At 45.0% G+C, this 23,621-nt stretch overlaps 1 protein-coding gene across 4 annotated transcripts in view; it reads left to right on the plus strand.

Annotated features, from left to right (window-relative positions):
- LOC142138996 (zona pellucida sperm-binding protein 3 receptor-like) overlaps window positions 1-23,621 on the plus strand; it is a 145,809-nt gene that overhangs the window by 13,803 nt on the left and 108,385 nt on the right. For all 4 annotated transcript variants that reach the window (XM_075196206.1, XM_075196207.1, XM_075196205.1 and 1 more), the window contains 2 exons: window positions 8,231-8,310; window positions 11,045-11,224. In XM_075196206.1, the coding sequence (XP_075052307.1) occupies window positions 8,231-8,310; window positions 11,045-11,224 (260 nt within the window). The remainder of the gene's footprint in view (window positions 1-8,230; window positions 8,311-11,044; window positions 11,225-23,621) is intronic.

Consider the following 23,621-nt stretch of genomic DNA (forward strand, 5'->3'; position numbering starts at 1 on the left):
CAAAATATTTTTCTTTCTCTCTTTTCAAGGCATTATCTTTAGGACTATATCATCCCTCACCCATCCTGCAACACACACCTCTGTCCACATTGCCCCTTCATTACTTCACTCACCTCTAGTCAACACTCATTAACTCTTTTCCTATTTAAATTCAATAACTTAAACAGCCTCACCCTGCCACCAGAAACTAAAAAGACACACATCTTACAATCCTCTTTCCTACCTTTCTTCCTCCCTGCTTCTATTAGCTGGTGATATATCACCTAATCCAGGTCCCCCTCAATTCTCCCACACGCATATATCTGAACACTACAGAAATCCGGCAAACCTCAAACGCATCACCTGTCTCCCCTCTCTTCCAAAGTCCTTTGGAATGCACGTTCTGTTTGTAACAAACTTACCTCCATTCATGATCTCTTCCTCTCAAACTATCTCAACCTTCTGGCAATAACAGAAACATGTCTCACGCAATCAGACACTGCCTCACCTGCAGCCTTTTCACATGGTGGTCTCCATTTCACCCACACCCCCAGACCTGAAGGCAGACAAGGAGGGGGGGGTTGGACTACTTCTCTCCCCACAGTGCACATTCACAGTTCTACCAAGTGTCCCATCACTCACGTTCACATCTTTTGAAGTACATGCTGTTAGGATTTTTAACCCGTTCTCTATGCGGGTTGCTGTCATTTATCGCACCCCTGGTCCACACCAACAATTTCTTGAACACTTCTCTGCATGGCTCCCTCACTTCTTATCTACCGATATCCCCACCATTATCATGGGTGATTTCAACATCCCTATTTCTAATCCACGTTCCAATGCTGCTTCCAAACTACTCTCTCTAACCTCTACACTTGACCTCTCCCAGTGGATTGAATCCGCTACTCATCAGGATGGCCACTGTTTTGATCTTGTTTTCTCTAGACTATGCTCAGTTTCTCACTTCCTTAACACTCCTTTCCCCCTCTCGGATCATCACCTTATTAGCTACTCGCTCACCCCCACTTCTTTCCTCTCCCTTGTGTCAAACTCTTCCAAGCCTCCCTAACAACCGCAGGAGTTTCAACTCTATTGATTTTCAACAGCTTTCCACCTCTCTCCAACACCTTCTCTCCCCAATTTCTACATTCTCGGGCAGTACCCCATTTTCATCAAACCCTAGCAACTGCCCTGGATCAAGTGGCTCCAGCGACACTACATACTTTGCGTAGAATTCGTTGCCAACCGTGGCACACTACAGTAACATGAACGCTACAAAAACTCTCATAAAGCAGAACGTCACTGGCGTAAATCTTGTGCCTCTAATGATTTAATCACATATACTGATATCTACCACTCCTATAGAAATGCTCTGGATACTGCTAAACAAGCATACTTCCAATCTCTCATCTATGCTCAGGCTTCTAACCCCAAATGCCTTTTTAACACATTTAACTCTCTTAACTCTCTTCTGAATCCTCCTGCTCCAAATCCTCCAACTAACATCAGTGCACAGGATCTTGCTTCCTTTCAAGGACAAAATTGATAAGATCAGGCTTGAAATGGTATCATCTCCCTTGACAAGCAATCTGCTCAATTCCTTTGTAGCACCCTCTGACACTCTCTCTTCATTTGATCCCACAAATGAAGAGGAAATTTCTACTCTCTTCTCATCTTTCTACTCTACCTCCTGTCCTCTTGATCCCATTCCCTCACAAATTGGTATGCCCCTGTCTCCTGTGCTCATTCCCCCTCTAACTAAAATCTGTAATCTATCTCTTTCTACTGGTATTTTTCCATCACTATTCAAGCATGCAGTGATTACTACCATTTCAAAAAAACAGAAATCTGACCCTAACTCTCTCGTAAATTACTGCCCTATCTCCCAACTCCCATGCTCCTCCAAGCTTCTCGAGAGAATTGCCTACACTCGCCTCACACACTTTCTTACAGCAAACAACCTATTGGATCCTATTCAGTCAGGCTTTTGCTCTCAACACTCCACAGAGACTGCGCTGACCAAGGTTGTCAATGATTTGATCACAGCAAAAAATAATAACCATTACTTTCTTCTAATTCTCCTGGATCTCTCTGCTGCATTTGACACTGTTGACCAGTCTCTCCTCATGCTACAATCCCTAGGTCTTGAAGGCACTGTCCTATCCTGGTTCTCATCCTACCTATCTAATTGCTCTTTCAGTGTTAATTTCTCTGGATCCACCTCTGCTCCGCTTCCTTTATCAGTTGGAGTACCACAAGGCTCAGTCCTAGGTCCTCTGCTATTCTCTATCTACAACATTTCTCTTGGAAAACTAATAAGCTCCTTTGGATTTCAGTATCATCTCTATGCGGATGATACACAAATTTATCTATCCTCTCCTGATCTTTCACCATCTGTGTTGTTACTGACTGTCTTTCTGCCATTTCATCTTGGATGTCTTCTCGCCAACTCAAACTCAATCTTTCAAAAACTGAATTAATAATATTCCCACCCAAAAACAGAAGCTTCCTGCCTGACATTTCTATTTCTGTTGATAACATGACCATAAATCCCACCCCGCAAGCTCGTTGCCTAGGTGTAATCCTTGATTCACAACTGTCGTTTATTCCCCACATCAACTTTATATCTAAATCATGTTACATACACCTAAAGAACATTTCCAGAATACGCACATATCTGACACAAGACACCGCAAAAACATTAATTCATGCACTCATCATCTCCCGCATCGACTATTGCAATTCCCTCCTTACTGGTCTTCCCAAAGTCAGACTTGAACCCCTACAATCTATTTTGCACGCATCGGCTAGATTGATTTTCTTTACTAACCGTTATTCCTCTGCTGAGCCACTCTGTCAGTCTCTACATTGGCTGCCTGTATATCAACGAATCCAATATAAAATTCTTCTACTAACATACAAGGCCATCAACAAAATTGCACCGACATACATTTCCTCACTTGTCTCGAATTATCTCCCTACTCGACACCTCCGTTCTGCACAAGATCTACGTCTCTCCTCCACTCTCATCACATCCTCCCATTCTCGGTTACAGGATTTTTTCCGGGCTGCACCCACTTTGTGGAATTCCCTCCCACGCACAATATGACTTTCCTCTAGTCTTCAAACCTTCAAGCGTTCACTGAAAACCCACCTCTTTAGACAAGGTTATGATATTCCTCAACCACTCTTAATTTCCCTAGATTACACTATTACCATCCTCTACACTTCTAACGCAAGACAACAACCCTCTGACCAACATTGTAACACACACAGCCCACTCAATGCTTTTACCTTTGCGTCCTAGCTGGTCCAGTGTGCAATATGATGTAGCACATGTCCTTGTGTCTCTAACTCCCATTGTCCTATAGATTGTAAGCTTGCGAGCAGGGTTCTCTTACCTCTCTGTCTGTATGTATTACCCAGTATTGGTTTATTAATGCTTGTTCCCAATTGTAAAGCGCTACGGAATTTGTTGTCGCTTTATAAATAAATGTTGATGATGATGATGTTTATGATGATGACCAGTCTGGGAACAAGTTCAACTGGTGGTCAGTGATGTCAGTTGCCAACAAAATCCCTATGGCAGGACACCAGAGAAGAGACTGAACACTGTAGCGCCTGGCACAGAACTTTTTCTGGCCAGGAATGTCGAATGACGTCCGGGCCTACTGTAAGTCCTGTGATGTGTTTCAGAGTCTCGGACGCCACAGTACTTGTGCTCCCCGCAGGTCCCTTCCAATAGTTGGGGAACCTTTTCCGCAAGTGGCTGTGGACATAGTAGATCCCTTGCCTGTTCCCAGTAGATCGGGGAAGAGGAACATCCTCACCGTGGTGTACTACACTACCCGGTATCCAGTGGCTGTAGCTCTGTCCTCCATAACTGCAGAATAGGTAGCGGATGCGCTGCTAGGAGTATTTAGCAGAGTAGGGTTCCCTAGTGGAATCTTAACCGATCAAGTTACACAGTTCATGAGTGAACTAGTCCAGTGTCTCTGGGCCAAGTGCGGAGTGCGGCAATTCCGTACTGCCTCCTACCATCACCAGACTAACGGAATGTGCGAGCAGTTCAATGGCACTCTGAAGCACATGCAACGGGCATTTGTAACTTCGGAGGGGAGTGACTGGGAACGCTACCTGCCGCACCTCCTGTTTGCTTATCAGAAGTCTACTGCTTTCTCTCCCTTTGAACTACTATCTGGCCGCAAGGTCCTTGGACTTCTTGACCTGTTCCGGGAGTCTTGGAAAAGGGAGCTACCCACCAAGGATGTCTCTGTGGTGGAGTATGTGTTTAAGCTCAGAGATCGGTTAGAGAATCTCATGGGGCTCGCGTAGGCTAATCTAGCGGAAGCACAAGCAAAACAGAAGACTTGGTATGATCAGTGTGTGCGTGCCAAAGTGTTTGAGGTAGGGAAAAAGGTCCTTGTTCTGATGCCCACATGCCAGAACAAGCTCCAGGCTGCCTGGGCTGGACCGTATATGGTCTCATTTTGCCTGAGTGACATCACTTACGTGGTGTCATTTGATAGTGACGGTAGGCGGCAGTGGACCTACCACATAATTATGTTGAAGGCATACATCAAGCATGTGGAGTCGGTAGCAGCGGTTGGCTGCTTACCGACTGAGGAACCAGGAAGTGACCCACTACCTGACCTCCTTGCGGATGCCATAGAAGAAGGTGGTGTAGAGGAAGTAGGCTGGGATGAGCAGTTGAGTACCCGCAAGAGGGAGCAGATTGAGGCAGTGACTCAGTTCAGTAGAGAACCTGGTCGGATTTCCTTGGTGATGCACCATGTGGACACTGGTGAGCATAGGCCAGTTAGGCAACCCGCTTATTGGGTCTCACCAGAGGCTAAAGAAAGTATTTACAAGGAGGCACAGGAAATGCTTGAGCTAGAGGTGATCCAGCCATCGCATAGTCCATGGGCATCCTCCGTTGTATTGGTTTCCAAGAAGGACAAAACAACGTGGTTTTATGTAGACTACCGCTGGTTGAACGAGGTGACCATGTCTGATGCCTATCCCATGCCCCAAACTGACGCTCTGTTAGACAAGTTAGCTGGAGCAAAGTATATTTTCACCTTTGACTTGAGCAAGGGGTCAGAGGGTCGGGGCTCAGATACCGCTGACCCCCGAGGCTCAGGAACGATCGGCATTCATCACCCTATTCGGCCTGTTCGAGTTTAAGTCCATGCCATTTGGGATGAATAATGCGCCAGACATCTTCCAACGTTTGGTTGATTACTAGTGGAAGGGTGTAAAGGCTTTGCTCAGGCGTACTTGGATAACATTGCCATTTTCAGTAAATCCTGGGAAGATCATCTGAAATATGTAAGGCAAGTGGTGGAGAAAATTCAGTGGGCAGGTCTGACCGTCAGAGCAGACAAATGTCAAATGGGGATGTTAGAGGTGCAGTACCTGGGTCATCATGTGGGGGGAGGTAGGGTTAAGCCAGAACCAGCTAAGGTAGAGGCAATCCGAGACTGGCCCCGGCCCACAAGCCAAGGACAAGTATTGGCCTTCTTAGGGACCTCAGGCTCCTACAGATGTTTCGTCCCAGACTTTAGCACTGTAGCGAAGCCCCTGACAGATCTGACTAAGAAGAAACTTCCCAAAGCAATTGACTGGACACCCACTTGTGAGCTGGCATTTCAGTCATTAAAGGAAGCCCTGGTTCATGCTCCAATATTGTTGGCACCCAATTATGGCAAGGACTTTTTTAGTGCAAACTGATTTGTCACAGTATGGAACAGAAGCAGTACTTAGCCAGGTGGGGCCAGATGGGCAGAAGCACCCTGTGGCCTATTTGAGCAGAAAACTGCTAAACCGCTGTTACGGTGCTGGTAGTTACAGGTCTGATAGTCAGAGCAGGCCTGTACATGACCAGATGCTGAGACTACTAGGTTCAGAATAAGGACGCAAGACACAATGTAGTTCTTCAATACTTCAATGAAAAACATATATATATATATATATATATATATATATATATATAAAAAAATATGCAGATGATATTATGCAGATGTCAATTAGCCACGGCGGAGCGTGACAAGGTGGTAAACACAATAGCAGTCTATTCACAGCACAGATAATAATATGCAGGTGTCCAATAGCCATGGCGGAGCGTGACAAGGATAAACACAATAACAGTCTTGTTATATGCACATGAACAGACTTGCAGCAGGCTGTGAATCAGTAGAGGCACAATAGAGAGAAAACCAAGTCTTGGTAATATGCACAAGATGATACTTGCATCAGGGAAATCCCAGTAGAAGTGCTCCAGCACTAGGTAGAGAACTGAAACTCATACACAGGAAGACAGAGGATACACGGGAGTCCAAGGAATCAGGCTAGCAACAAGTTGCACTGACAGTGAGCAGATGTCAGTGCTGAGTTTAAATAGAGCAGGTAAAGTGACCACGCCCTGAGGGTGAGTCATGTGATGCACAGAAAAACAGAGCAGACAGGGAAAGTAACAAAACCTGGTCAGGATTGTTACAACCGCGAGTTGGGGTATGCTAAATTGAGAAGGAATGTTTGGCCCTAGTTTGGGCAGTGAAAAAACTTAACCTTATTTGTATGGACAACATTTTACTGTGGTGACTGATCATAATCCTTTAAAGTGGCTACAACACACCTCAGGGGAAAATGGCAGACTGTTGTACTAGAGACTTGCACTTCAAATTTATGACTGACCTAATTCACAAGCAAGGAAAGGCTCACAGCAATGTGGATGGACTGTCTAGGCAGGAAAATCCGGAACCTCCGGGTAACCCCCGGTAACCCTAAGAACTGCAGACCAGGAGCCAAATTGTTGGGACATGGCACCCTGGTTGTCCGCATGGAGAAGGGGGGGGGAGGAGCGGGACTGGATAACTGATAAATAACTTATTTGTGGCTGGATCATGTGGAAATAATTTATTGCAGAAATGCATTTCAATCAGAGGTGCAGGCACCAATGTATAATTTGTAATGCACTTATGTTACATTGGGATGTGTTTTGTATGGAAGTGTCATTGTTTGGGTTTGAAAGGTTGCTAGAGGAAATCTCCAATTAGGCATATATGGGGGTGGGGGGGAGTCTGATAGCAGGAAATGCTAGCTAAGTTTTTTGATATAGTGTCAAATGCCTGCTCTGGCCAAAGACCCAGCAGGGGGATCGTTACTGTGTGGCCTTTTGTCCAGAGTGTTCAAACCTTTCTGAAACATTGTAAACACCATGTGATGCAGGAAATCACAGCAAGTTATAGGATATCACAGGTAACTGTAAATATTGGTAGCTTTGAATTGCATGTAAAGCCATGTTTGAATAAACAAACTGCATCCTGATTCTAAAAATAACTCCGACCTCAAGAGTGCTGGCTTATCTAGTGAGGCTGCGCTCAAATGTGTATAAAAACAGCACTGTTTTGTATTAAAAGTTGTTCTTCTGATTTCATCTGACATTAGCACTGGTACCTCCAATCAGTGTGACTGCAAATAAACATCACTTGATTCAAAAACCTGCTTGAAAATAACTTCCATGCTGAAAATCCTGTGACCTACAGATTAGACCCAAAATCGAATCCATTCCCGGCTGTTTCTGAGGTTTGAACCCAGCTTTTCTGGTACCACTGCTCTGCCTGCTGGCCTGCAGCTCTGGCAGGTGTGATAGGCCCGGGGGGATCCATCCGCAGCAATCCTGATCTATAGTAAGAGGTCAGGAGTACCATCCCAGGTACACCAGTAACGGGGTACACTCACAGCATCAGTTACCCAGAAGAAACCCGGTACTAGATGCCGGTAAGGAGTCCAGTGGTGGCAGAATTTATAAGCTCCTCTTACTGCGGCAAGAAGGTGCATTTGGGATAATGAAAGGGAACGGTGCCAAAGTAAGCCTAGCCGGTTCCCTGCAGCAACAGACAGGGTAGCCATCCTGTCACAACCCCCTAATGTGTTCCTGTTATGTAAATGGCTTAGAACACTTTTGCTGGAGTATAGTCATTGATAATGTTGTTTTGTGTGTATTCTGACATCATACAATTTATTGGCACTATTTATCACATCAAAACATGTAGCAAACTGTACACTAAAGATGTAATGTAACTAATTAAATGAGTCCATAAAAAAGTGCAATTTTCATTGGATATTAGTGTGCCACATCCATTTTCTCAGTGAAAGTAAGTGTGGAGGATGCCCTTGTTTCTGCATTTTTATGATTTTATTGTTTTTAACATGATCCAAGATTTGTTTTCGTGTTGTGTTTTTTTAGGTACAGGATGATATCAAAGAGAAACTACAGAGAATGCCTAGCAGATGGAAAATGGAGTAATTTTCTTCCTAAATGTGAAGGTACTAAAAATCAATGAAAACTGTAGGTGAAGTTCATTTGTTAGTACAGGATACATATTGGGGGGTATTTAAGAAAACTGATGCAAAGTAAAAAGGAGGGTTCTATTTAACAATCAATTTAAGAATTATTTTAATTTTTAAAAATGCACTGGAAAAATGTACGCATAGGCGTACAGTTTTTGGCAGAAATAACTGCATACATGTGTTTGTTGATTAAAATCTAAGGCATTAAAAGAAGTATTTGCGCCAGGTGTACAAATGTGTTTACGTACGCATAATCATAGAATTGAGGTATGACTTGACAGTGTTAGTAGTAAATACAAAACTCACATTAACCTATTTGTACACAACATACTAATGTAATGTAATTTCACATACACAATTGAGAATGTCTTGGCAGATATTAATAAATGTGAATGTCACACTAGCCATAGTAAAAATAATTAAATATAAACATGTCCACATCTGTTGTTTACTCTTTCAAAAATTAAATGGGAATCTTCTTTCCTGCAGTAGTCCGAATGGAAATGAAAAATAAGTAATGTAAATAGATCTCTGCAGCATGGTATAATGAAGCCACTGCTAATGTGGTAACTACTTGCAAAAGATACGCCTCCTAAGAGGCAAATCTGGATACGGAAGTATTTTTGGGCCCATGAATTCTCTCACATCTTATACCATTCCATTCCCTGTATCTCAGCCATTTATAAGGAATTATGTAGTTGTTCTATGTTTTAAACAGTGGCACAGGGTGCAGATTCTCCATGCCACACAGGCACTCTACAGTCTTTGATGAATTAAAATAATCTGGTGCCCTGCGTTGTGTATATGCCATTGGGGAACACCCCACTCGTCAGTCTCAAATACATGGTAAACGTACACTGGGCAGCAAGCCATGCAGTTGATATGTAGTTAAGGCCCCCACTCCTACTACACGCAAATTAACTGTGGTCCTGGGTCACTTGCTACTCCCCACCTTATTATTATCAAATATGCCACCCTCCCCCACTCTCCCCTTGTCACACTAGTCCCTCACCTTCCAGCCAATTGTTACATATGACCTCCACCTTGCCTCCCATTGTCATGTGTGCCCCAAGCAGTGACCGACACACGCTCCCACCCCACAGATTACAACCTTCTGTGGACAGTAGTAGAAGAAGTTTCTGACCTTCTTCACAACAAATCCTACCACTATTGCTGCATGTAAGAAGGAACTATGTGTAGAGTGCTGGTGTGTCGTCGTCCCCAATATCCCCAGACTGCCCACACCTTTGAGCAACAATAGACCCCTTCTCCACCAGACACAGCTACCGGGTAAGAACGGGTGTCAGGGGCTGATTTCTGAACTTAAAGTGGTGATGTAAAATATTCTCAAAGTGACATATTGTTGTAGGTAGGGATAAATCGTTGGTGATCTGTCTCAAATCAGCTTTGGGTAGGGCCATACATGCACCACCTCATACTGGTGGTGCACCTCTAGAATGTCATTTCATGGCAGCCAGCAACGAAGCCTAGGTTCCAAAAACATGCCACTCTACTTATCCTGCGAAAACCCCAGAATGTCTACATTACATTTTATTTCCTCTTTTATTTTACATATACTAATCTGACTAAACCAATTTAAAACCAATTTATAAACAATTTTCACAATATAGCACTATTATTTAACCCGCATCCACTTGCATTTTCATATGCTTTCCTCCCATCAATGGAGCAAGGCCATCATCTTTAATGGCTGTTTATAAATGGCGATTAAAAAATATGGTCACCCAGAATAACTGTTTTTAAATGGATCAATATAACAAGCGGTTAGCCAGAGAAACTATTAAATACATTAATGACATCTATTTTTCTCCCTAGTAAAAACCATCAGCTGGTCTACATGTTTTAGAAAATAGGTGGTTTGATATCCAGCAAGAAAAGCCACAATAGCCAATTTAATTAGGCATTTTTAAATAGGCATTTAGGACATATATAAATATATATATTTTATTATATTCAGAAAAGTGGTATATTATTCAATAAAGTCCCTAATGTATCATAATGTAATAAACAAATAGCAGCAGAGGGTTAATTAAATGTTGGCTGTTACAGTGGCAGTCTTTACAAATGTTTAAGAATGGCATACCTCAAAAACTTTGAGCTTTTACAATTGAGTAGTTATGCTTGTAGTGGTGCGTGTCCAGCATTTCCAAATTTATAGGCCTCCCACAACTTTCTTAAAAATACCCTTGCACCTGCTGACATGTGTCCCAACATTCCTGCAAATCCATTCAATAATACAGATTTATATTGGTCTGTTGCTATCTAGAGATGGTATTTGGTACTATATAGAGTTAGGCTTACATTACCACTTCTGATTGTGTGCCTGGAGCCCTGTGCTTAGGGCCGGCACAAGCATCCTGGGTGCCCCCAACTCTCCCTTCCCCCTCTTCCTCATGCTCTCCTGCCTCTGCATCTTCTTCTCCTCTGTCAGACTGGAAGTGTGTAGCTCGGATGTGACTTAATATACCAGCACCACACTCCAAGCATATTACTGACATGAATTAGCAGCAGCCGGCAACTTCACAGGTAACCAGCTGGTGACTGCTGCTTCTCCATATTAGCAGTCAATGCTCAGTGTAGGTGCATTTGCAACGCATCTGGCTGTGATTTAGTGTAGATTATGGCTGCTCTGTAAAATGAAACAGACAATTGATAAAATTAATACATATATTTACTTATTTTCTTCCAGTTTTATCCTGTCCCCCTCCTCCTAGTATTACAAACGGATATTTTAATCCTGAAAAAGATGAGTATTACTACCTTGACTCTGTAACTTACCAGTGCAACAAAAGGTTAGCACGTATCGGTGAAGAATTTCTGTCCTGCAATGAAAATGGAGAATGGAGCTCGAATGCTCCTGAATGCAGAGGTTAGTAATGTTTTTATCATTTACGTATCTATTTTAAAATTATTTCTGTAAATGGTATTATTTCACAGGCTTTAATCCAGCACTGATTTAGATATAGTTTAGAGAAATGTTTAATACTGCCCTTCCAACCATATATATATATATATATATATATATATATATATATATATATATTTATATATATATTAGGGATGAGCGCGCTCGGATTTCTGAAATCCGAGCCCACCCGAACGTTGCGGATCCGAGTCGGATCCGAGACAGATCCGGGTATTGGCGCCAAATTCAAAAGTGAAACTGAGGCTCTGACTCATAATCCCGTTGTCGGATCTCGCGATACTCGGATCCTATAAATTCCCCGCTAGTCGCCGCCATCTTCACTCGGGCATTGATCAGGGTAGAGGGAGGGTGTGTTAGGTGGTCCTCTGTGCTGTTTAGTTCTGTGCTGTTTAGTTCTGTGCTGTTTAGTTCTGTGCTGTTTAGTTCTGTGCTGTTTAGTGCTGTGCTGTGCTGTGCTGTTTAGTGCTGTGCTGTGCTGTGCTGTGCTGTGCTGTGCTGTGCTGTGTTCTGCAGTATCAGTCCAGTGGTGCTGTGTGCTGTGCTCTGTCCTTCTGAGGTCAGTGGTGCTGCTGGGTCCTGTGCTGTGTCCTGTTCAGTCCAGTGGTGCTGTGTCCTGTGCTCTGTGCTTCTAAGGGCATAGTTATTTCCCCAATATTCCCCTGTGTTTAAAAAAATAAAAAAAAGTTTTTTTAAAAAATACCAAAAACTACTTTAATATTTTTTAATTACCACAAAATTTTCACAACCAATCCTGCAGTATAAGCCCATTGGTACTGCAATATTACCAAGTTCACACATTCAGCAGTAAAAGTCCAGTGGTACTGCAATATTACAAAGTTTACACATTCTGCAGTATCAGTCCAGTGGTGCTGTGTCCTGTGCTCTGTCCTGCTGAGTTCCGTAGTGCTGCTGGGTCCTGTGCCGTGTCCTGTTCAGTCCAGTGGTGCTGTGTCCTGTGCTCTGTGCTTCTAAGGGCATAGTTATTTCCCCATTATTCCCAAGTTTTTAAAAAATAAAAAAAAAGTAAACAATAATAAAAAATTTAAAAAAAAAAAAATATATAATAATTATAACCAAATTTGCAAAACCAATCCAGCATTATAAGTCCATTGGTACTGCAATATTACCAAGTTCACACATTCTGCAGTATCAGTCCAGTGGTGCTGTGTCCTGTGCTCTGTCCTGCTGAGTTCCGTAGTGCTGCTGGGTCCTGTGCCGTGTCCTGTTCAGTCCAGTGGTGCTGTGTCCTGTGCTCTGTGCTTCTAAGGGCATAGTTATTTCCCCACTATTCCCAAGTTTTTTAAAAATAAAAAAAAAGTAAAAAAAAATAAAAAATAAAAAAATATATAATAATTATAACCAAATTTGCAAAACCAATCCAGCAGTATAAGTCCATTGGTACTGCAATATTACCAAGTTCACACATTCTGCAGTATCTTGTGCTACATATAATGGAGACCAAAAATTTGGAGGATAAAGTAGGGAAAGATCAAGACCCACTTCCTCCTAATGCTGAAGCTGCTGCCACTAGTCATGACATAGACGATGAAATGCCATCAACGTCGTCTTCCAAGCCCGATGCCCAATCTCGTAGTACCGGGCATGTAAAATCCAAAAAGCCCAAGTTAAGAAAAAGTAGCAAAAAGAGAAACTTAAAATCATCTGAGGAGAAACGTAAAGTTGCCAATATGCCATTTACGACACGGAGTGGCAAGGAACGGCTTAGGCCCTGGCCCGTGTTCATGACTAGTGGTTCAGCTTCACCCACGGATCTTAGCCCTCCTCCTCCTCCCCCCCCCTACAAAAAATTGAAGAGAGTTATGCTGTCAGCAACAAAACAGCAAACAACTCTGCCTTCTAAAGAGAAATTATCACAAATCCCCAAGGCGAGTCCAAGGGTGTTGGTGGTTGTCAAGCCTGACCTTCCCATCACTGTACGGGAAGAGGTGGCTCGGGAGGAGGCTATTGATGATGTAGCTGGCGCTGTGGAGGAACTTGATGATGAGGATGGTGATGTGGTTATTGTAAATGAGGCACCAGGGGGGGAAACAGTTGATGTCCATGGGATGAAAAAGCCCATCGTCATGCCTGGTCAGAAGACCAAAAAATGCACCTCTTCGGTCTGGAGTTATTTTTATCCAAATCCAGACAACCAATGTATGGCAATATGTAGCTTATGTAAAGCTCAAATAAGCAGGGGTAAGGATCTTGCCCACCTAGGAACATCCTCCCTTATACGTCACCTGAATAACCTTCATAGTTCAGTGGTTAGTTCAGGAACTGGGGCTAGGACCCTCATCGGTACAGGGACACCTAAATCCCGTGGTCCAGTTGGATACACACCAGCAACACCCTCCTCGTCAACTTCCTCCACAATCTCCATCAGATTCAGTCCTGCAGCCCAAGTCACCAGCCAGACTGAGTCCTCCTCAATACGGGATTCATCCGAGGAATCCTGCAGCGGTACGCCTACTACTGCCACTGCTGCTGTTGCTGCTGTTAGTCGGTCATCTTCCCAGAGGGGAAGTCGTAAGACCGCTAAGTCTTTCACCAAACAATTGACCGTCCAACAGTCGTTTGCCATGACCACCAAATACGATAGTAGTCACCCTATTGCAAAGCGTATAACTGCGGCTGTAACTGCAATGTTGGTGTTAGACGTGCGCCCGGTGTCCGCCATCAGTGGAGTGGGATTTAGAGGGTTGATGGAGGTATTGTGTCCCCGGTACCAAATCCCCTCGAGATTCCACTTCACTAGGCAGGCGATACCAAAAATGTACAGAGAAGTACGATCAAGTGTCCTCAGTGCTCTTAAAAATGCGGTTGTACCCACTGTCCACTTAACCACGGACATGTGGACAAGTGGTTCTGGGCAAACGAAGGACTATATGACTGTGACAGCCCACTGGGTAGATGCATCCCCTTCCGCAGCAACAGCAACAGCTGCATCAGTAGCAGCATCTACAAAATGGCTGCTCATGCAAAGGCAGGCAACATTGTGCATTACAGGCTTTAATAAGAGGCACAACGCTGACAACATATTAGAGAAAATGAGGGAAATTATCTCCCAGTGGCTTACCCCACTTAGACTCTCATGGGGATTTGTGGTGTCAGACAATGCCAGTAACATTGTGCGGGCATTAAATATGGGCAATTTCCAGCACGTCCCATGTTTTGCCCACACCATTAATTTGGTGGTGCAGCATTACCTCAAGAGTGACAGGGGTGTGCAGGAGATGCTTGCGGTGGCCCGCAAAATTGCTGGACACTTTCGGCATTCAGCCAGTGCCTACCGCAGACTAGAGGCACATCAAAAAAGCTTGAACCTGCCCTGCCATCACCTCAAACAAGAGGTTGTGACGCGCTGGAACTCCACCCTCTATATGCTGCAGAGGATGGAGGAGCAGCAAAAGGCCATTCAGGCCTACACAGCCACCTACGACATAGGCAAAGGAGTGGGGATGCGCCTGAGTCAAGCGCAGTGGAGACTGATTTCCGTGTTGTGCAAGGTTCTGCAGCCATTTGAACTTGCCACACGAGAAGTCAGTTCCGACACTGCCAGCTTGAGTCAGGTCATTCCCCTGATCAGGCTGTTGCAGAAGCAGCTGGAGAAAGTGAGGGAGGAGCTGGTAAGCCATTGCGATTACAGCAAGCATGTAGCTCTTGTGGATGTAGCCCTTCGTATGCTTTGCCAGGATCCGAGGGTGGTCACTCTTTTAAAGTCAGAGGAATACATTCTGGCCACCGTGCTCGATCCTCGGTTTAAAGCGTATGTTGTGTCTCTGTTTCCGGCGGACACAAATCTACAGCGGTGCAAAGACCTGCTGGTCAGGAGATTGTCCTCTGAAGAGGACCGTGACATGCCAACAGCTCCACCCTCATTTTCTTCCACATCTATGGCTGCGAGGAAAAAGCTCAGTTTTCCCAAAAGAGGCACTGGCGGGGATGCTGATAACATCTGGTCCGGACTGAAGGACCTGCCAACCATTGCAGACATGTCTACTCTCGCTGCATTGGATGCTGTGACAATAGAAAAAATTGTGGATGATTACTTTGCTGACACCATCCAAGTAGACATGTCAGACAGTCCATATTGTTACTGGCAGGAAAAAAAGGCAGTTTGGAAGCCCCTGTACAAACTGGCTCTATTTTACCTGAGTTGTCCCCCCTCCAGTGTGTACTCGGAAAGAGTTTTTAGTGCAGCGGGGAACCTGGTCAGTGAGCGGCGAAAGAGGTTGCTTCCTCACAACGTTGAAAAAATGATGTTTATAAAAATGAATAATCAATTCCTCAATGAAGTACAGCACTGCCCTCCAGATACTACAGAGGGACCTGTGGTTGTGGAGTCCAGCGGGGACGAATTGATAATGTGTGATGAGGAGGAAGTACACACTGTAGGGGGAGAGGAATCAGAGGTTGAGGATGAGGACGACATCTTGCCTCAGTAGAGCCTGTTTAGTCTGTACAGGGAGAGATGAATAGCTTTTTTGGTGTGGGGGCCCAAACAAACCAATCATTTCAGTCAAAGTTGTTTGGTAGGCCCTGTCGCTGAAATGATTGGTTTGTTAAAGTGTGCATGTCCTATTTCAACAACAGACCTCTCAACTGCAGCTCATCCCTCCTCTGCGGGGATAATGTCTCCTGTGCTCTGACACGTCACTCTGTGTACTCTCAGCCTCAGGATCTGACACTACAGCTACCATGCCTCTTGTAGCAGCCCTCACTCCAGGGCCTCTTCCATGTGCAGTGTCCCCCTCTCTCTTGGGTTCACTATAGTGGCATGGAGTTCTCCCCCTCATCCAGGGCACACATTCCTTGCCCTGGCTCAGTCACCACGCTCAGACTTCCAGGCAATGCTGGGGGAGCCTGGGAGCTTCCACCCCAGGTCCCCAGCTACAACTCTCCTCTCCTGTGTCTTCTCTCTCTTTCTGACACTTTAAAGATCGTGCCTTTAAATGAAAAAGTCAGTCTTCATTGCACGACTATGTGCAAGTGCAACAGGGACATTTTTTTGGGTTTACAAAGTCAAACAATAACACTACGACCCTGTCTGTCTGGGGTCTGTCAATGACGAATTGTCTGGAGCATGTTTTGAGGAGGTATTGTGGCCCCGGTATCAAATTGGGTACCGGGGCCACCCCACTATGCAGTCCAGATACTTGTTTGGTGGAATTCCGACACGTGGAGGGTTTTTCAATTATATTGTGGCCTCGGTACCAAATTGTGTACCGGGGCCACCACACTACGCAGTCAAGATACTTGTTTGGTGGAATTCAGACCAGTTGAGGGTTTTATTATTATATTGTGTGGACCACTCTATCTATACCACACTACAACTCTATACCACTCTATTTCCTACTTTAATTCTATTTAATTCTATTTCCTACTTTAATTCTATTACTAATTAATTAACATAAAGAGGAACAAAAAAAACCAATTTTACCAAAAGTATAATATGACTTAGACTTACAAACACTACACTTGAAAGATCGTGCCTTTAAATGAAAAAGTAAGTCTTCATTGCACGACTATGTGCAACAGGGACAGTTTTTTTCTTTACAAAGTCAACTAATAACACTTGGACCCTGTCTGTCTTTAACATACTTGATGGGATCTCAATGACGAATTGTCTGTAGCATGTTTGGAGGAGGTATTGTGGCCCCGGTATCAAGTTGGGTACCGGGGCCACCCCACTACGCAGTCCAGATACTTGTTTGGTGGAATTCTGACACGTGGAGGGTGTATTTATTTTATTGTGGCCCCGGTATCAAATTGGGTACCGGGGCCACCCCACTACGCAGTCCAGATACTTGTTTGGTGGAATTCTGACACGTGGAGGGTGTATTTATTTTATTGTGGCCCCGGTATCAAATTGGGTACCGGGGCCACCCCACTACGCAGTCCAGATACTTGTTTGGTGGAATTCCGACACGTGGAGGGTTTTTTAATTATATTGTGGCCTCGGTACCAAATTGTGTACCGGGGCCACCACACTACGCAGTCAAGATACTTGTTTGGTGGAATTCTGACACGTGGAGGGTGTATTTATTTTATTGTGGCCCCGGTATCAAATTGGGTACCGGGGCCACCCCACTACGCAGTCCAGATACTTGTTTGGTGGAATTCTGACACGTGGAGGGTGTATTTATTTTATTGTGGCCCCGGTATCAAATTGGGTACCGGGGCCACCCCACTACGCAGTCCAGATACTTGTTTGGTGGAATTCTGACACGTGGAGGGTTTTTTAATTATATTGTGGCCTCGGTACCAAATTGTGTACCGGGGCCACCACACTACGCAGTCAAGATAGATAGATGCGTATCATAGATAAAGTACATTCAGTGGTGTGGGGCAAATTGAAAAATATTCAAAATGCACTGACATTATCAAAAACAAGAGGTTGTCACACGCTAAAACTCCAACATGTATATGATGGAGAGGATGGAGGAGCAGCCGTATGTGTAGTGTAATGCAGACCTGTTGAAGGTTTTTTATATATTTTATTGTGGTGCCCAGTGCCCACTCCTCTAGGCAGTCCAGGTACATTTATTGGTGCGATTCATAAAAGTTCAGGGTTTTTAATATATCTTGTGGTGACCCACTCCTCTAGGCAGTCCAGGTACATTTATTGGTGCGATTCATAAAAGTTCAGGGTTTTTAATATATTGTGGTGACCCACTCCTCTACGCAGTCCAGGTACATTTATTGGTGCGAATCAAACAAGTTGATGGTTTTCTTATTATATATATTGTGGTGACCCACTCCTCTACGCAGTCCAGGTACATTTATTGGTGCGATTCATAAAAGTTCAGGGTTTTCAATATATTGTGGTGACCCACTCCTCTACGCAGTCCAGGTACAATTATTGGTGCGAATCATAAAAGTTCAGGGTTTTTAAGATATTGTGGTGACCCACTCCTCTACGCAGTCCAGGTACATTTATTGGTGCGAATCAAACAAGTTGGTGGTTTTCTTATTATATATATTGTGGTGACCCACTCCTCTACGCAGTCCAGGTACATTTATTGGTGCGAATCAAACAAGTTGATGGTTTTCTTATTATATATATTGTGGTGACCCACTCCTCTACGCAGTCCAGGTACATTTATTGGTGCGATTCATAAAAGTTCAGGGTTTTTAATATATTCTGGTGACCCACTCCTCTACGCAGTCCAGGTACATTTATTGGTGCGAATCAAACAAGTTGATGGTTTTCTTATTATATATATTGTGGTGACCCACTCCTCTACGCAGTCCAGGTACATTTATTGGTGCGATTCATAAAAGTTCAGGGTTTTTAATATATTGTGGTGACCCACTCCTCTACGCAGTCCAGGTACATTTATTGGTGCGAATCAAACAAGTTGGTGGTTTTCTTATTATATATATTGTGGTGACCCACTCCTCTACGCAGTCCAGGTACATTTATTGGTGCGATTCATAAAAGTTCAGGGTTTTTAATATATTGTGGTGACCCACTCCTCTACGCAGTCCAGGTACAATTATTGGTGCGAATCATAAAAGTTCAGGGTTTTTAAGATATTGTGGTGACCCACTCCTCTACGCAGTCCAGGTACAATTATTGGTGCGAATCATAAAAGTTCAGGGTTTTTAAGATATTGTGGTGACCCACTCCTCTACGCAGTCCAGGTACAATTATTGGTGCGAATCATAAAAGTTCAGGGTTTTTAAGATATTGTGGTGACCCACTCCTCTACGCAGTCCAGGTACAATTATTGGTGCGAATCATAAAAGTTCAGGGTTTTTAATATATTGTGGTGACCCACTCCTCTACGCAGTCCAGGTACAATTATTGGTGCGAATCATAAAAGTTCAGGGTTTTTAATATATTGTGGTGACCCACTCCTCTACGCAGTCCAGGTACAATTATTGGTGCGAATCATAAAAGTTCAGGGTTTTTAATATATTGTGGTGACCCACTCCTCTACGCAGTCCAGGTACAATTATTGGTGCGAATCATAAAAGTTCAGGGTTTTTAATATATTGTGGTGACCCACTCCTCTACGCAGTCCAGGTACAATTATTGGTGCGAATCATAAAAGTTCAGGGTTTTTAAGATATTGTGGTGACCCACTCCTCTACGCAGTCCAGGTACAATTATTGGTGCGAATCATAAAAGTTCAGGGTTTTTAATATATATTGTGGTGACCCACTCCTCTACGCAGTCCAGAAAGATACCTTTTTGCAACGTTTTGGACTAATAACTATATTGTGAGGTGTTCAGAATACACTGTAAATTAGTGGAAATGCTTGTTATTGAATGTTATTGAGGTTAATAATAGCCTAGGAGTGAAAATAAGCCCAAAAACTTGATTTTTAAACTTTTTATGTTTTTTTCAAAAAAAATCCGAATCCAATACCTTAAATCCGAACCGAGACCTTTCGTCAAGTGTTTTGCGAGACAAATCCGAACCTCAAAAATAACGAAAATCCGGATCCAAAACACAAAACACGAGACCTCAAAAGTCGCCGGTGCACATCCCTAATATATATATATATACATACACACACACACACACACACACACACACATTATAGTGCTTGGATGGAGGATAAAACACTGTCTGTTCTTGGGGACGGGGCAACCGATGCCAGCTAGTTTTATATATATATATATATATATATATATATATATATATATATATATATATATATATATATATATATAAACCCCTTTCACTGTGTACTGTGTGTGTGGTCCAGGGGTGCATAGGAGGGCAACTCCTCACTTGCACTTTCTTCTCTACCCTGGTTAGCTCTAGGGCGTGGGCATAAGTGACCAGTGGGTCCCCGCAAATGTGGGTTTTAAAGCATATTGCAAAATAGAAACTCTGTTTTACATACCTTCTCCATTTCAGCACAATACATGGGTTGCAAACTGAAAACAATTTTGTGTAACTACTGCCACCTTAAACTATTAACACTGATATGTTTATAGGACAGTGACAGTTAAAATGGTGCCTCAGCACACATCCATCTCTCTCAGCAGCAACTCACTCCTCTCTGGGGATGACTTCTCCATTTACTTGGTTGCTGACATCCATTAAGCAACAAGTTAATCTAAATTGTAACAGCTGTTACAAAAAGCCAACTGCTGCCATTTCGATCCATAAAGGATCTTAATTAAGGCGCACATGCCAAAAAAAAATTCTATACTGAGTGCTGGCCTGTGTAAAGGGTGGTAAAAGGGGTACACAGCACACAGACAATCCCCTGTCGCACACCCCTGCTACTCACCTGATCCCGAGGGAGCACTATGGAACACCACCTTCCCCATCTGTGGACCCCCTGATCAGACACTCGCCTTGTTCCCCCTCTTCCGACATGTCACCAGTATGACTCCTGCGGGGGGAAACAAACGTGAGATGACGGCTATGAGGCAGAGACACCCACTCTATCCCGGCCACAGACACCTCGTCTTGCTTTGGCATACTACTTCGGAGCTACGAGTATGGGGGCCTAGGAACAATCCCGCCCCAGTGCTCCACCCACCTACAGGTGGGAGCCCGTTCAGGACAAGGGAACTCCGTGTTATACTGACCAACTCACTCCCCCTCTTAGCCCTTTCCTCCGTGCATCCTTCCGTCACCTGCAACTACACAACCCCGCCTCCCACCACCTCTAATCATGAGACTACAATGGGGAACGCTTACGCTGACACCGGAGGATTCACTGGGGATCTAACCCCGAACACACTAGAACCCATCTCCTGGGGGCTTACCAAAAGGAAAAGTCTCTTATCTAGGGGACCATGCACAGCACGAAGACACAGTGGTGGAACCCACAGAAACCATGCGCCCCCCTGATCAGGCGCCTCCGCCTGGAACCATCAGCGGCCGCTGACGCACTCAGACTAGACCCGCCTCGCCCAGTGGTCACACCGCCTTAACTGGAACGGTCAGGAAGGCCTGCCGGAACTCAGCATCAGACACCCAAGTGTAACCGAAGGCAAGGCCTATCGGAACTCACGAGGGGTGTGCTGCGCGACCATTGGGGAACCATGGCCTCACCAACTCTGCCGGGACCCCACGGACTGGCAGGAAGGGAAACTACTACGTGTCTTACCCCTGACTGTATGTGAGGGGTGGCTAAATAATTCCCAGAGGGACAACACAAAACAGAGAAGGTGGGGAGGGGGAAAACACAGGAACAAGAGCCTACCTTTAATGGGGGCCTGACGTCCTGCACCTGCGAATGACACACGAAGCACAGCCACACACAATACTAAACCATATATGGCACAGCAGTTCAATGCCTCTGGCTACAATGACCCCAAAATAATCGTAGCTGGTAACGTCTCCCTAACGAACTATATATGTCACACCATACCAGGCGACTACTGCTCGTAACCGATGCCAGGCTAGTTCCCTACCCCCGCTAAGGGGCCTTGTGCCCTCTTACCACTAAGGGGCCTAGTGCCCAAAGCTGCTGCAAGGGCCTTACGCCCTTGGAACTCTACATTTTGGGCCTTAATACAAAGACTGCTGCTAGGGCCTTGTGCCCTCTCGCTGCTACCTATTGGGCCTTGTGCCCAAATACTCCTGCTAGGGCCTTTTGTCCTCTTGATACTACCTATGAGGCCTAGTGCCCAAATACTCTTGCTAGGGAGTTGTGCCCTCTCAATACTACCTATGGGGCCTAGTGCCCAAATGCTCCTGCTAGGGCCTTGTGCCCTGGAAACTCTTCCTCCTAGACGGTAGAGGGGAGGCAGCCTTAGGAGATTCTGCATCTGCTCCCTATTCCATGGATACTTCCAAGCTTCTCATGGCTGTCACTCTGGATACCCTCAAAGGATCTCATCCTATCACGGCTTTTGTGGACTCCGGTTCCTCCGGAAACTTCATCTCGGCAGCTCTCGTTTCATGGCTCCAAATTCCTCTGCAACCAGTGCCTCAGCCGCTCTCTCTTACGGCAGTAGATGGTAATCGTGTCAGTAATGGTTCTATCTCCTACGTTACTTCACCTGTTAGGCTGACGGTAGGAGCTCTACATAGAGAGAGACGATCCAGTTTCTGGTGCTGCCCAAATCCTTTAACCCGCTAATATTAGGATTGCCGTGGCTTCGAATGCATTCCCATCAGTTTGACTGGGGTCATGCCCAGGTCACTGCCTGGGGTCCCGAGTGTCCTCTGAGATGTCTACCCTCGGTTTCTCCTCCAGATGCTCAGCTTGTCTGCCACTCCATTTCCGCAGACTCTGTTCTTTCTCCTTCTTTCGGGATGTATTTAGTAAGATTGAAGCTGAGACCCTCCCTCCACATCATCCCTGGGACTGCCTATCAAGTTGATTCCTGGCAAACAAGTTCCTAAAGGTCGGGTTTGCCCACTTTCCCAGCTAGAGACTCAGGCCATGTCTCAATACATCGCCGAATGTCTACAACGTGGATTCATCAGAAAATCCTCCTCCCTGACCAGAGCAGGGTTTTTCTTTTTCAAGAAGAAAGACGGTTCCTTACGTCCCTGTGTTGGCTATCATCCACAAAATCATATAACTGTTAAGAACCTGTTAGGAACCCCAGCAGCCAGCACCACAAAACCCGGAGTCTACTCAGAAGTCTGGCTTTCACTGGAGCCCCTAGTGGTGGGGACAGACTTGGCCGCAGACAGCTGAGGGTCGGGAGATGGGTACTGACTGCGGAGAACCAGAGGCGATGTCAGATTACAGCTGGGTCGGGGTCACAGGAAAAGGTACAGATCCAGGTATAGGCAAATAGGTCAAGGTCACAGGCAAAGGTTCGAGATCCAGGGACAGGCAAAAGGTCATACACGGAGAATCCAATCAAAAAGGTACACAGCAGCAAGGTACAGGAGCAGGCTATGAAGTGCAACACAGAACTATAACCAGCAGGGAGGCTAAGCCCTTATAAACAGGCACTGGCCAATGGGGGCAAGGAACAAATCTGCCCTAAAGGCTGTCATAATCAACACACCTGAGGAGTAGCACACGCGCCCGGCTGCACCTAATGCCGGGACACGGCGCTATGAACTGCAGCGTCCCGACCGTTACCTAGGCAATGGCCGGAACAGGAACCGGAAGTGACGTCCCGGTCATAGCGATGGCCGGGACGCAGGTGAGTGAGTTGCGGCGGCTGGGCACCGCCGCGGCTCGTAACAGTACCCCCCCCTTGAGGAGGGGTCAAGGAACCCTGGCATCCAGGTTTTCCTGGGAACCGTTTAAAGAACTCCTTGAGGAGTCTGTCAGCGTGCAGGCATCTCTGGGAGACCAAAGAGCATTCTTCTGGGCCGTAGCCCTTCCAATGGACCAGGAAATGGACCTGTCCCTGAACTCTCTTGGAGTCGAGAATCTTCTCCACAAAATA

Source organism: Mixophyes fleayi, chromosome 2 (genome assembly GCF_038048845.1).
Source record: "Mixophyes fleayi isolate aMixFle1 chromosome 2, aMixFle1.hap1, whole genome shotgun sequence".
NCBI classification, from domain to species: domain Eukaryota; kingdom Metazoa; phylum Chordata; class Amphibia; order Anura; family Limnodynastidae; genus Mixophyes; species Mixophyes fleayi.